Genomic DNA, 13946 nt, shown 5'->3' with positions numbered 1-13946 from the left:
CGCAGAGGCGCGTCCCTTTTCCCGGCCGGGGCGGTGAGGGGGGAGGGCGCCGAGCGCCCCGGGCAGCGCTGCTCCCTGCTTCGGGGGAGGGAAGCATACATAAATAATAAAAAAAAAAAACAACCCAAATATTTTCAACGGTTTTATTGGGGATAAGCACTTGGAAATATTTGAAAATATTCACCAGCATCACCTTCCCTTTATCGAAACACCCCATCAAAGCCCTGAGGTGAACATGGTCACAGGTGAAGTGTCCCAGTTCTCCCTAGGGCTTTGAAGTAATGCAGACAACCATCGGATGGCACAGAAATGCTTTATTATCTTTATTTGACCAACGTAATTAAAATAAGGCATTACGGGTTACATGTAAACATAGAGGTCAGTCATACATTCCCTCCCCCTACAGCACGTGGCTGCTGCGCAGTAAGCAGGTATATAGTAACAGTAGCAAAAGTTTCAAGTTCTACTTTGACACAGTGATATTTGTCAAGTGGAAATACAAATTCAAAGTTATATTAACATTCAACTTTTGTTTATTTTTTAAGAACATGGCTTCTCTGGAAAAGAGATTCGATTCTGAAAAGCGAGGGTTGGATTCAACATAATGGCATCAAGTCCGAAAGACCAAGCTACCCATAATGTTCCAGACACAAAAACTGCCTTTCACTACCAGAACTTTTGGAACCCAGAGAACTACTGTGTTGTCCAAATATATTTAAATTGAAAGGTCATTAAATATTAGATATCCCGCATATGAGCACACCGTTGTTACTAACACTTTAAATAGTGTCACTTCCTTGAAAGAATACGATACACCACATTTATTTTACTTACATTCTGATGTCTGATTTTATGCCATATATTAATATAAAAGGATTCTGGAAGACTCTCCGAAGTAGTGAGCATCTGCCCTACTTGTCACTGACAATGTCTCTAGCGATAAGCTCTTTCATTATTTCATTGGTACCACCATAGATTGGCTGAACACGGGCATCCACAAAAGCTCTGGGGGGGGGGGAACAAAAAACAAAACAAAGAGATTAAAAACAACTCCTCAGAATTGACATACAATCAAGAGAAGAAAGGTATCAAGTTTTATCTTTGAAGATCCCTCTTTTCAAAGTGTGCTATTCCCATTTATAAAGAGGTTCACATTTCCAAAGAGGTTTCAACTACCTAAAATATTTCACCTTTCCAAGGTACTGTGCCAAACCAGGAATTTGGTCAGTATCTCTTCCCTGTATTTTTGTTCATGTTGTAAAGCCTCCACTATCCCCCCCTCATTAAACAAAAATAAAGCTCTATAAAACCAGACTCTTAACCACTTTCCCCCCCCAATTCTTGTTCCCTTCTTTCCTCACATCACCTGAGCATTAACTCAACTCCAGACACCAAAGCACCCATCCACCCACCACACACATCCTGCAGAACAGCACGCCTGCATGAACTGCAAGACCCAGGTGCCTCATTGTTGCAAAAAAACAACTCCTGCAGAGCCAAACTGATAGTTATCATGGTAATTTGCTCTAATGCCCTGGCCTGTCTGATCCTGTCAAAGAGGACTGCTAACGGTGCTGTCAGTTCTTTCTTTGAGCTGGGACTCGAACACCTTGGGAGGAAAAGAAAGTGCCAACTGGTTTCACATCAGCTGGCTACAGCCTCCTACTGACACCAGCTCCAGCTCCATTTGGGCCAGCAGCCGAAAAGCTGCATGCAGCCAAACCATTTCCATCCCCATGCTGGAACTGGCCCCAGCACATGCACAGCTGGTGACAGCACACAGGACAATGACAGTGTGCTTTTCCATCTTAATTCTGCTCCATTATACAGAGAGCAGCCCAGGAGCAATGCGGCATTCTCTGGAAACACGCATGTTGCTGAACTACAGGGATAATAAAACCCTGTATGGACAACTACTGCACACACAGATAAGCAGGGATTCGAGGACACCCTGAACAGGGCTTGCTGGCCTTCCTATTTAGTAAGATAGGGTGCAGAACACTCAGAAGTTGCACTTACTAAAAACATGCAGGAAAATGTTATTCTAAAGCAATGTTTCATACTCTTAATGTATTTAGAATAAAAAAAAAATCTAAACCTGGTCAGTTAGAAAAATTATTTTAAGTTATCTGTTTATAACAACTGCACAGCAGTCCTGTTTTTCCTATCTCTACTATCAGATTACCCCCCCCTTTTTTTTTTTTTTTACAAAAAAATCCAAACACCAAAAGCTCTACTTATATTAATGTGGCAAATGGCATATACACAAAAGGAAACAAATCTTCACAGATCATATACAAGGAAACATAAAAAACCTACATAAATGTCCCTAAATTCATAAAGTAAGCAAAAAATTGGGAATGGCAAATTCCTCTCTACATATCAATCTCTTAGCTTTTCATTTAAAAAGGTATAAAAAGCTGAATGTAGCCAGTCATGCTCTTGCTTAGGCAATTTTGTGTTATTACAAAAGATTTAGACTGACCAACATGTTTTCCTTCCTTCATATGTATGCATTTAATTTCAGAAAAAACATACAAACTAGCTCCCCTCATTTTTCTTTTTACATTGCTTCTCTGGTTTTTCAATTAACGTTTTCTTCGGGAAAAGCAACTTCTATTTTGTGAAAAACAGGTAATAATTGCTCAACAGCTTATGAATTATTTGGAGAATCAAAACAAAGCCTTCCTGCAGACATCTGTAGAGTGGATTGCCTTTCAATAAACATGATGGGAAAAGGAACAGTAAATCGGTACTAACACAAAACAACTGACAAGTAGACGTAAAGGAAGTGCTTCATTTTACTTTGCTGATAATCTTTCATCATTCAAGTCTGAAATGTTACACTTACTTTGCAATTGGATACTCCCACATGTACCCCCATCCTCCATGCAGTTGCACACACTGAGTAGCTATGCTGTTTTGGAGATCAGAAGACCTTAAATGGTCAAAAATAAATTTGTTTTTTAGAAGGATGTTATGCTGTGAAACATTACTAGATATACAGATGAGTTAGCAAGACAAAAATGTAACCAAACTTTTTACTCTATATATCTATATATCTTAAATGATGGCCATTAAAATACTTTATCTTATGAGGGACTTTTTTTCCTTCCTACATGATTGGTAAGAAATTAATACATTACATTGAACAGTATTTAAGATTTGTTCTCCTTACGGAAGAGCTTTCGGAGAAGGAAAGCTTTCAAAACAGACAAGCTTGTTTACCTTTCTCACAGGCCAAGAGATTTCTTTTGTAAAGTAGGTTGATACAGTCTCTTTGCTTATACAAATCCCCCAGCTGTGCCATAAAAATTAACAGCATCACAGGCTCCCCCCCCCCCTCCCCTTTCTGTTTTAACCCCCCCCGCCCCCCCCCCCCCTTCCATGCTCTTTGAATATAACCATCACCTGGGGATAATTTATTTTCCTCAACAGATTTTACAGTTTTCAATTCTAAGAAATACTGTAATTCTTAAACAGGATTCCCACTGCAAAATATTCAATTATTTCATGATCTTAAAAAAATAATCTTTAAAAGCATTTTGTTTTGTGAACCTTCCGTCTAGAACATGACAGATAACACGCCATTTACAGTTGATGTCCTGTGTATCAGCTTTAGGAAAGCTACATACTTGATGTTATTTCAAACACTTGATGAAAATTAGATGAAAGAGCCCATAGGATTTTAACTGTACTGGAAGTTCAAGCTAACATTGAAAGACATGAAAACCACCTAAACACACAACTTTGAGTGCCAACAGAAGTAAAGAAAATGACAATTCAAGTCAATTGCTTCTCATGGAATAACATGAGAGTCCTTTTCTCCAAACCACCCCTTCTCCCTTCCTCCAAACCACCCCCCTACCCTGTCCAGTTAAATCCTTACAGTTTATTATACCAACTTTAAATCTGCAACGGTGAGTTACCACAACTGTCTTTCCTAAATATATTTTCAAATTAATTTAGCTACACAATACAACCTGTCACCACAAAAATAAGACCTACAGATCTTTCATCAGATAACAGAAAAAAGATGCACAAACTAAGTTTTAAAGTTCTTCAAAGCTCAACTCAAGTCATTGACTGTACAAAAGGTTTGAAGCAAAATTAACTGGAGATAGTCTCCTAAAACAGTAGGGAATAAAACAATTCTACTTTCAAGCATTTTCTAGACCATGTAAGAGAGTTTTATGGAAGGGAGCCACAGGGACTCCATTAGGAAAAGGGGAAATCCACAACAAAGTGTGGCACTAACATTTGGAAGGGTGGGGTAGTTTCAAATGCCTCACTTGGGGAAATTTGTTGAGGAGGTAAGTCTACATCTGAGCTGGCACTAGTTGCTTCCTCCTCCTCAAAACTGAATGCCTCTGCTTATGTACCTGGTACATCTAGGTAATCAGTGCCAGGAATAGCACTCAATCAAAATCCTTCCTTTCATTGTAAATATTCTCTCTGGATTCCCTTAGTATTCTCCGCTCATTTCCTCTACACTTATTTTTAAAAGTCTAGAATCTGTAAACCTATGCATCTTCCATAAAATTATTTGTTCACGTCTGATGTGTTTTTTCTCTCTCATCTTTGCAAGCAAAATAAAACTATACAAATTCATGTGCCACTATCTTAGATGCTTCTACTCATCCAGCTTTCTCTGGTTAAACCTAAGTTAACAGATAACACCACCAAATACAGGGAGAGGGAAGAGGAGTTCTGGCCAATAAAGGAAAGCACTGTTTAGTCTCAGTTACAACAATAGCTGTAGCCAACTATTTCTTCCCAAAACCAGATAGCTTCAAAAACTGGCTGGGCCAAACAGCTATTGCTAAGTAACACTAACTAAAAAGTATCATATGAGCTTAAATAAACCTGTGCTTTTAAAAAAAGCAAACACTCTCCATTAAAAAAACAAACAAAACAAAACCAAAACCACACCCAACAACAATTTGCTACAGTAAAATGTAAATGTTTGTCTAAATACCAATGAAGTACCCACTTTTACTTGAATCTAAAGCTGAGTCCTGATCTTGTTATTAATGGAAGCCTATTTTAAAAGCCTGCTATTATTTTGAAATTGATCTGTTTAACCAACACTGGTTTTCAATGTAACTAAGATTTTTGTCGACTACATGATTAATGTTAAAACCAGTGGTCTCTGTTAGAAGCTGACAATGTTGTTACTAATCAGACAGTAATTTTATCTTTTCATTAGATCTGAACAGTTCAGTGTTTTTATCATTAGACTCCTGTCAAGATCATGCAAGTAACACTTCCAAACGACTTTAACCACACGACTTTAACCACATACCAATACTTTGCCATAGAAGCTGTGGGGGAGTCCAGACGTTTATCTGCATGCAGCTGCAAACAGTTGTCCATAAAAGCTCGGCCCACACAAATCTGCGTTTTCATTTCTGCCAACTTGTGCTGTACCGTCTTATTTTGGAAGTGGATAGAGGAGGCAGAGGAAAGAAAGAGCAGAAGTAGTACAGTTTCAGTGATATTTGAAGTTGAAAATGGAGCGTTTTCTAAAAGGATTTCTGTTAGAAATCATCATTTCAAACAACTTTGGCTCTGTACATCGGAAGACAACTTACTTGCCATACAATTATATCTTTACCAATCTCATTACAGAAAATTACTGCCCTTTACTTCTCAAACCAACTCAAAACATGACCTTAAGAGAAAAACCCCAACAGCCTGAAAACATAAATTCCTAGAGAGTGCAGAGTAGGAGGCACTGGGTGCTCTGTCACTCTCAGCTACCTCTTGTGGGGGAATGTCCTTTCATCCTGTAGAGCCACTAATCTCCCCAGTTATTAATAACATTTCATCATCCATTGGATGCATTTTTCTATGTATTCAGTTCTTTAGAGTTTAAGCAATATGCAAAGAGACACAAGCAAAACCAAAGGAAATTTTAGACTAACTATCAGAAAGTTTTCCAACACTGAGTTCTGTCACATTGGAAAAGTTTCTAGACAGAAGAGGTAAAATCCATCGCTAAGGTTATACAAAACCAGACCAGGCAAGCATTTGACTGTCTTCTTGTAATTCTGGTAGGGAGGGGATAAACACACCACCCAGAAACAAAAGTTTTTTCTGATCTCACAGTTCTAAAATTGTATATACGAAGTCTTCTTGCTTCTCTTGACAATATAATTGACCAGTCTACTATTATTACAAAGAAAAGGTCTGATTTCAAACACTGTAATGTGGCATGACTAAATGAATTAGGCAAGGCAGAGCTCTAATTAGAAAGGATTTTTGATTATATGCACATTCTAGTCATCAGCAACAAAAAGGAAACTGAAAAGGTATGCAAGAATGGATTATTTTGGCAAAAATAATATACTGTATGAAGTTTATTGGCCACCTGGTGGTTGGCAGTGGGTTAGCCTAAAAAAAAGATTATTTTGACAGTCTCTGCACAGTGAACTACTACAATTAGGAAGCATCCCTTACATTTCACCTTTTTTTCATGTAGGTGTTTCTTTTGTTAAAGCTGCACACTGCACATACTAAATTCCATCTGGAATTATGGATTTCTGAATGTTAACTTTAAAAACAGATGATGATCATGATTTCCTGAAAGATACCTAGCATTCCAGCCTCTAAAGGGCCCAATTCTGCTGCTATTCACAACAACTAGAGATTTGATTTTGACAAAGTAAGTCTCAAGACTTCGAAATTTTTTTTTTTAATTATTTCAAAAGTATATAAAAAAAAAAAGAGGTGGCCACCATCCTGTAACCCGTATGCACCACTTCTATCCTATAAACCAAACATGCAGGAGGTTGGTCTGCTTCAGCCCTAACAGCTAATGTGGTTTTCAAGAAAATTGTAACATCGCAATACTGCGGAAAGCAACATCTGTTTTATGACTGCAACTAAAGGGTGTAGGCATAAATGTCTCAAAACACAATTAACTACCACTGTCAGCAGTGAGGTGTGCTCACAGAGAATGATCCAACAGTTTTATATGCAGTCACTTAAATACCCAGCTAGCTGGTAGCTAAGGAATTTCATTACAATACCCATAAAGCTGAATACAAACACCTCTGCAGGCATTCAGGCAGCAAGGTCACTGCCTGGGAGCCCCTACCAGCATCAGCCTCCAAGTACATTTTTCTGCAATGCATTATGTGCAGAAGAGCACAGTACCTGCACATGTACCAAGCTCTTCTGTAGTCTGTAGGATTCCAGGCAGATATAGAAATATATGCAGGTGTAATAGACCCTGTGATTAGGACCTCTGACAGTAAAATGCAAGCCTAAGAGCACCAAGATAATTTTTCTTCATCAGCAGCAAAAAGCCAGTAGTTTCTGCCTGCATATTTCACTGCCAAAAGTAGCACTGCTGGGAGGTATCTCACTGAATCATAAAATACATGCATTAAGGCTTTTGTGGTGTTGGGTTTTTTTATTATTTCTGTTTTTCAAAAATGAATGATGGGCATGGAGGCAAACAACAGCCACAGTCCAACAGTGAAACGTGTGCAAATAGTCCTTTGAAAACAGCCCAGTAATTTTCATTTGCTTACTGTTTCACATACACAGATGTAAAGCAAATGCACACTGGAATCTGTATACAAGTCTCTCAGTTCAAACTCACCTGCAAGTGTGCAATTGTCTTCCCAAAAGCTTTTCTTTGCTTCACATAATTCCTTGTTTCTTCAAACATGAATTCACAACTGGCAAGAGCCATATCAGCAATTAGCAGTCTTTCCTTTTGAAACACAAATTACGGAATCCAGTTGAATTAGTCCTACATTTGTCTGTATCAGATGCACAATTGGGACACAGATGTTCAGTGTTGTTCATTAAGGGAGGGGGGCAGAAATCACACTAAGTATCAAACCAGACACACTGCATTACTGAAATTAATGAGTGGGACAAATGCCTTGCTGCCTGAAGCTCCCTTTTAAGTTTTTTCCAGGGTAATGTTCTATCACAACAATGACTCAAAAAAAGCTACAAATCAACCACAGGACTCTTACTGACTGAAAAATTCGCATCAAGTTGTTTCAATTATTGGTTTTCACTGCTCAGTTTAAACAACAACTGTATTTAACAATTTCAATAGCACACCTCTAGAAAGACAAAACCTACAAAAAAACCTGGCTGTTTTTTCCTTTCTCATAGCATGTTGAAAAACAGAAACTAAGTCAGAACAATTACTTCTAGCATCATTGAAATCATCTGATGCATCACGTTGAACCTGTTCATGAGTGCATCTATTTCTTTAAAGCAGAAAAGATTTCCTTTGATCAGGTTTCGTATTTACTCACAGTATAAAATTAAATAAACATGATCCCTACCAGATGAGGCAAACGTGTAGTTTTGACAAAGCACAGTCACGTTTTGAAAAACCACATTGCCTCTTTGTCCTCCCAAATAATTCCAAAACTTCATAAACTAAGTCGTAAACTGTTATTTCCACTAGCAAGGTATTTTGGCAACTAAACAATTTCTTTACTTTGCTGTATGGACAAAGAAAGAGTTCTTTATATCTTTGATAGGCTTCTACTGGTAGATGAGCTAGAACAGCAGTGCTTGCTTGTTCTTTAAAGAGAATGCCAAATGCATCAGAGATCTCCAAGCTATACTTAATTTACTAAGCAAAGTCGTTCCATGCTAGAAGTATAGAAGAAAACTGTGGTATGTTCTTTTAAATACACTACCCTAAGCTCAGGTTCTTCAACAGCTGGGTTGTTGATTAAGAGATGGTGGGATATCAACATTTTTACCAATACCCAAAAAATTGCACTTTTAGCACTAGGAACTGCGTACTTCAGTTAAAAAGCAGCAGTGTCAACACAATGTTGCCTACAGACATCCAGATTCTGAGCCCAAGGTGGCTCCCCATGATACATAATCTTCAAGACTAAGGCAGATTCTTGTAATGACAAGAATCATCTCTGTATTCTTCCTACAGACAACGAACACTCATGTTCCTCTTACCTGAGGGAGCTCTGCCATCAGATAATAGAAGCCTTTGTTCTCTTTTCCAAGCAAGGCACTGGCTGGCAACCGCACATCTTCAAAAAACAGCTCTGCTGTGTCCTAACAGGATTTTAAATGCAACAGTTTATAGCCTGACGTTCTCATCTCTTCATTCCACTTCTTTTGCCCATTTTTTTCTTGCTATTGTACACTTTAACTTGAAATCATAGAATCATTTAGGTTGGAAGGGTCCTCCAGAGGTCATCTAGTTTATCTCCTACTCAAAGCAGCTCCAGCAAAGCAAGCAGCTGAGGGCCTTGTCCAGTTATGCTTGCCAAAGCTCCAAAGATGAAGGCTCCACGACCTCTCTCGGCCCCTGTTCCAGTATCTGATCACTTTTATGGTGAATTTTTTTCTTAATACATCAAGGAAAATTCGAAGTAGGTAACTTGTGTCCCTTGCCACTGTCCCTTTCACTGTGCTCCTCTAAGAAGAATCTGGCTCCACCATCTCTACAGCCAACCATTAGGTAGCTAAAGACACCAATAAGATCCTGTCCTTCCAGGCTTCTTCAGAGTGAAGAAATCCAGCTTCCTCAGCCTCTCCTTGCACATCACATGCTTCAGACTTCCATAGGCAAACTCAGCATACATACTATGCATGTATATCATTTGTGTTCTAAAGCCTAAGAACTAGAATAGCACCACAGTTCCATTTTATATTTATTTAGCTAATGCCAGGCATTAAGTGGTTTTAGACTTCCTCCAAGCCTATTACGTGTTAGGGGTTGTATGAACTCACTTGAGCTTTTAGGCCAATTTTGTTCAGCTTGCGTCCTTTGATGAAACCTTTTATTCCATTTTCCACCAGAAAAAGGCTGATCCCATGAGCAGGAGATCGGGCCTCCCGGTTTGTAACCGCTACCACGATCACTACATCGCTCATCCAACCATTAGTGATGAATACCTGTAAAAAATGCAACTTGGAATAAAGCAATGAGCTAGGTGGACAGAAGTTAGAAGAGATCATCGAGCAGCAGAAAGAAAAATTGCATTGACACTTTCACAGGTGAACTGAAAGGCAAGGTTTAAGTGTCCAGAAGAATCTTAAGCTTTAAGCTTTCTGAATTAAGTGGTTTGGAACAAGGTCTATTAAAGTAGGAATTAGTTTGAGCAGTATTGTGTGGGTCAGAAGTGTGAAGTTAAAGAATGCAGAGATCTGTTTCTTTTGTCTGTCCCATGATAAAGAAGGAATATGGTGTCAAATGTTATTAAATGAACACAGAGGTTCTCTTTTCTAGAAGTTAAATTAGCAAGGTACAACATGCAAAACTATCAATGGCTTCTTGTCATAACTGCTTACTATAATCCTGTAAAATGACACATGAACCTGCCAAAATGATCCATCTTAACTCCAGTAAAAGAAGTGAGCTATCTGTCCTGCTTGACTTCAACTGTGCAGCATGGGCAAGTATCCTTTTGAACACCTGCACGTACATATCTGCTTGCACACATTCTCACCGCTTGAAATTCTGCTAAGGCCAGAAGTCTCTATCAGTACCATGTTACCAGCAGGAGTACAAAAGAAGGTGGGGGACAAAGACATTTCATAGCTTTAAAAAAAAAAAAAAACAGTTGAGCCCACACTTCCCTAAGAACACTTTATTTCTGCCTTCTTGCTTTTTTATTATGGTAACAAAAGAAGAGGTTAATGCTGCCAGCTTTGCAAGAGCTCGACAACACACACAGAGCATCTGATGCAGTTCATTTTTCTTCTCCTAACATGACCAGCAGGCTCCTGAATAAAGATTCCACAGCTTGCACTGTGGCAACCCAAGTTTTCACTCAGGCCACAGAAGATTTCACAGTGGTAGTATATATATTTTGTTGTTCAACCTCGGTACTAAAAAACAGCCCTGGTCCTGCTTATACTATGCAGGACTTCCCCCCACCCCCTTTTCTTCCCAGTTTAAGGGAAAACAGGCCTTTTGATAGGGTTATTTAAAAGCTACAAAAAGAACATACTCAAGCCCTTCCATAAATTGGTCCATAAATTGCCAGCAACAGAAATACCTTAAGTCCTATTAAAAAAAGTAACTGAGGGGAAAAAAAACCCACAACATAACCCACAAAAAAAACAAAAGTGAAAGGACTGGGGGGAGATACTAACAGTGGTGTACATCCTTCACTGTCTAAATGCATTCAGTTCCCAAAGCCTATGAGCAGCATATGTCTGTTCACTTACCTTACTCCCATTAAGAATCCAGTCACTTCCATCCTTTTTTGCATATGTTCGTATTCCCTGCAAGTCACTAAAATGAAATTCAAAAGGTCCTTCAAGAAACCATTCCAGAAGCTGCAATTTGTATCTTGAATTTTACCCAGTATAAAATAAGGTAGATTTTATACTGGCCAGGCACAGGTTCAGTGCAAATGCATCCGAGGATAATGAAACATGGTGAAAAAGCTGAGAGCGTAACAGAAACCACAAGCATGCTGTAGCAAGGGATGATAGATCTATGCAATTGTACAAGAGCATAAGGTCCCATTTTAATGTATCTGCTTGTGGAAGGTGGTGTAATACAAGCACTGACACCAACAGGTCAGCATCCCCTTATGTCAACATGCCTTAGAGATGACAAACGCCAGACAAAACCACATCCTCTAAGCAGGCTCAGCCTGCTGATGAGGAGGCTCTGTAAAAAGCCACTGGCAACATCCACCATCTGTAGAAGCATGACACCAACAGGTTTTGCTCTTCACCTGTCCCTCTCTGTTTTGGAAACTGGCCAGATCAGCTGTGTCTACTCCAAACGTGCTGTCTGCCCTTCAATAATAATGATGGGCAAAGAGGGACATTTCTTTGTTAGAAATGATTCAGAGGAAAGAAAATGAGGTGATCTGTTCCACAACAAAAGCTAATAGTAAAGTCAAGCCCTCTTTATCAAGGCATGTAATTTTCTCCTGACTATGTTTCATATTAAAAGTGTGTTCACATGACTAGCAAGTTAGTAACTATAAACTCAGACCAGAAAAGCAAATACAAAGCGTGTTTGCCCACAGTGGGATGATACTGAAATGGATTCTGAGCAAGTATCTTGAAATGACAAAGCTGTAATAAAGTAATCTATAAGTAACAGTTGTTTTTGAGGTACTACCTAATCTAGGATATTGTCTAGTCACTAAGATGACCATATAACCAGGAGGGTCAGGAATTTTTTCACTGAAAACATGTGCTGTCTACCGATTTAAGACCATTGTTTCAGTATTTAGCTTACCTGCCAGCCCCAGGTTCTGTCATGGCGATAGCTCCAATACACTTGCCTGCAATCATTTCAGGGATAAAGTGTTTAATCTGTTCTTCAGAGCCATAGTTTGCAATGTAGGGCATAACTATATCTGAATGGAGGCTGAATCCTGGGCCAGTACAGTTAACATACATCCTTGGGGAGAGGGGGGGGGGAAAAGAAGAAAGTTCAGAGTACTACAAAGATTTAAACACTGAACTTTACACAGTTACAAGAGACCCAACAATGAAGAAAGGCCCACCATACAGATGTCTCGGACATAATCCGAGCTTGTGGCACTTGTACTGTTATTTATAGAATGTACTTTCACAGCCAAATGAGCATACAACCTACCAGACTAACTAAAATGCTTCCCCCAGTCACAAAGTCCTAACAATGGAGCACAATGACATTTGTAACTTAAAGAATCATCCTGAATACTTAAAAGAGGAAGGATTTACGTATGTCTAAACTGTCCTTTCCATGAGAAAGATAACACCATTTTCTGTAAGCAAACATATTCCACAATGAGGACCATCTTATGGAAAAACATACAGTCTCTTGATAATATTACTGAAATTCTTCCTGAAGCGTCTAGTACTTACTGCTCCTCCCAGACCACAGCTGAAGAGAGAATATCCGCTCCGATGCCTCCATGTTTTTCAGCAATAGCAACACCCAGCAAACCCTGCTGTCCAGCCTTTTCCCAGAGCTCCCTGCTCACCTGGCCATCCTTCTCCCATCTGCAAAATGAACACAAGAAGAGTCATGCATTAAATCCCCCCATGTGCTACTGTTTATTTGTCATGGCTGCTGCTTCACACTAGAGCACCTGCAGCCAGGTTTCACTGCACAGGAAGACACTTTCAGTCTCCTCAACACACAACGTGTAGGGTACATAGACAACTATATTTCCCAGCTAAGAAGCGGTAGCTTAATAATAGGTTTTCTATTCTTCAAGTCCACAGATACAACTGGCATTACAGGGGCACCAACCGCCTAACCAGTTTGAACTCCTGCTTCCAACATATAACCTGACATCTCTTTAAGCCTTGTTATGAAAGGCAGTGCTGCCTATTGGTCTGAGTACCAGACCAGGATTTAGGACATTTAGCCACAACCATCCGGATAATTACAAGCAGGTCTTTATCTTCCTGACATTCCATTTTCCCCATGTACAAAATCGGTGTAACACATCAGTATTTTATGTGAAAGATTTCAACTCTACCAATGACAACTGCTTTATAAGAATGAAGCATTAACACATTAGTAACTTTTACATAAAAATCGGTCCCTGTGCACTTATTACCAAGTATCTTGGTAAACTACTGCTGTAAGGTCGTTTCAAGTTTGTAAATAGATAGTTGAGGCTTATCTGCTGACAGTTTGCAGACTTCAACACCACAGGAATCACTTATTCCTGGAAAAACAGTGCCTCTCTATGGAGTTTGCCAACTCAATAGAAAGTTGGATGGCCATTAATGGCACAGCATAGCTTTTTTTTTTTTTAATTTCTCTTTTTTTTTTTAAACCACAATTTTAAAATTATATGGTAGACAGACTAGATCAGAGACACTCCTCTGACACACCTGTGTGCAGCAGAGCTATACCACAGCTTTCTATCCACAGTTAATCAGGTACCTTATCCTACACTTTTAAGCTCATTCCCAGAGCTTTCGTTCCTACACTGGAAATCTTAAACAAATCTCTCTTGTGA

At 39.1% G+C, this 13946-nt stretch overlaps 1 protein-coding gene across 1 annotated transcript in view; it reads right to left on the bottom strand.

Annotated features, from left to right (window-relative positions):
- Positions 1-136: 136 nt before the first annotated feature.
- ACADL (acyl-CoA dehydrogenase, long chain) overlaps positions 137-13946 on the bottom strand; it is a 23941-nt gene continuing 10131 nt past the window's right edge. Inside the window, exons 3-11 of the mRNA XM_009329671.1 lie at positions 12835-12972; positions 12221-12385; positions 11188-11254; positions 9745-9909; positions 8962-9063; positions 7613-7726; positions 5306-5433; positions 2852-2938; positions 137-1005 (exon numbers count right to left, since the gene is read on the bottom strand). Of these exons, the coding sequence (XP_009327946.1) occupies positions 912-1005; positions 2852-2938; positions 5306-5433; positions 7613-7726; positions 8962-9063; positions 9745-9909; positions 11188-11254; positions 12221-12385; positions 12835-12972 (1060 nt within the window). The 3' untranslated portion in view covers positions 137-911. The remainder of the gene's footprint in view (positions 1006-2851; positions 2939-5305; positions 5434-7612; positions 7727-8961; positions 9064-9744; positions 9910-11187; positions 11255-12220; positions 12386-12834; positions 12973-13946) is intronic.

The sequence above is a fragment of the Pygoscelis adeliae genome, unplaced genomic scaffold, assembly GCF_000699105.1.
Source record: "Pygoscelis adeliae isolate BGI_AS28 unplaced genomic scaffold, ASM69910v1 Scaffold7, whole genome shotgun sequence".
Lineage (NCBI taxonomy): Eukaryota > Metazoa > Chordata > Aves > Sphenisciformes > Spheniscidae > Pygoscelis > Pygoscelis adeliae.
Note: the sequence above shows the minus strand (reverse complement) of the source record. Positions and strands in the feature narration are given on the sequence as shown.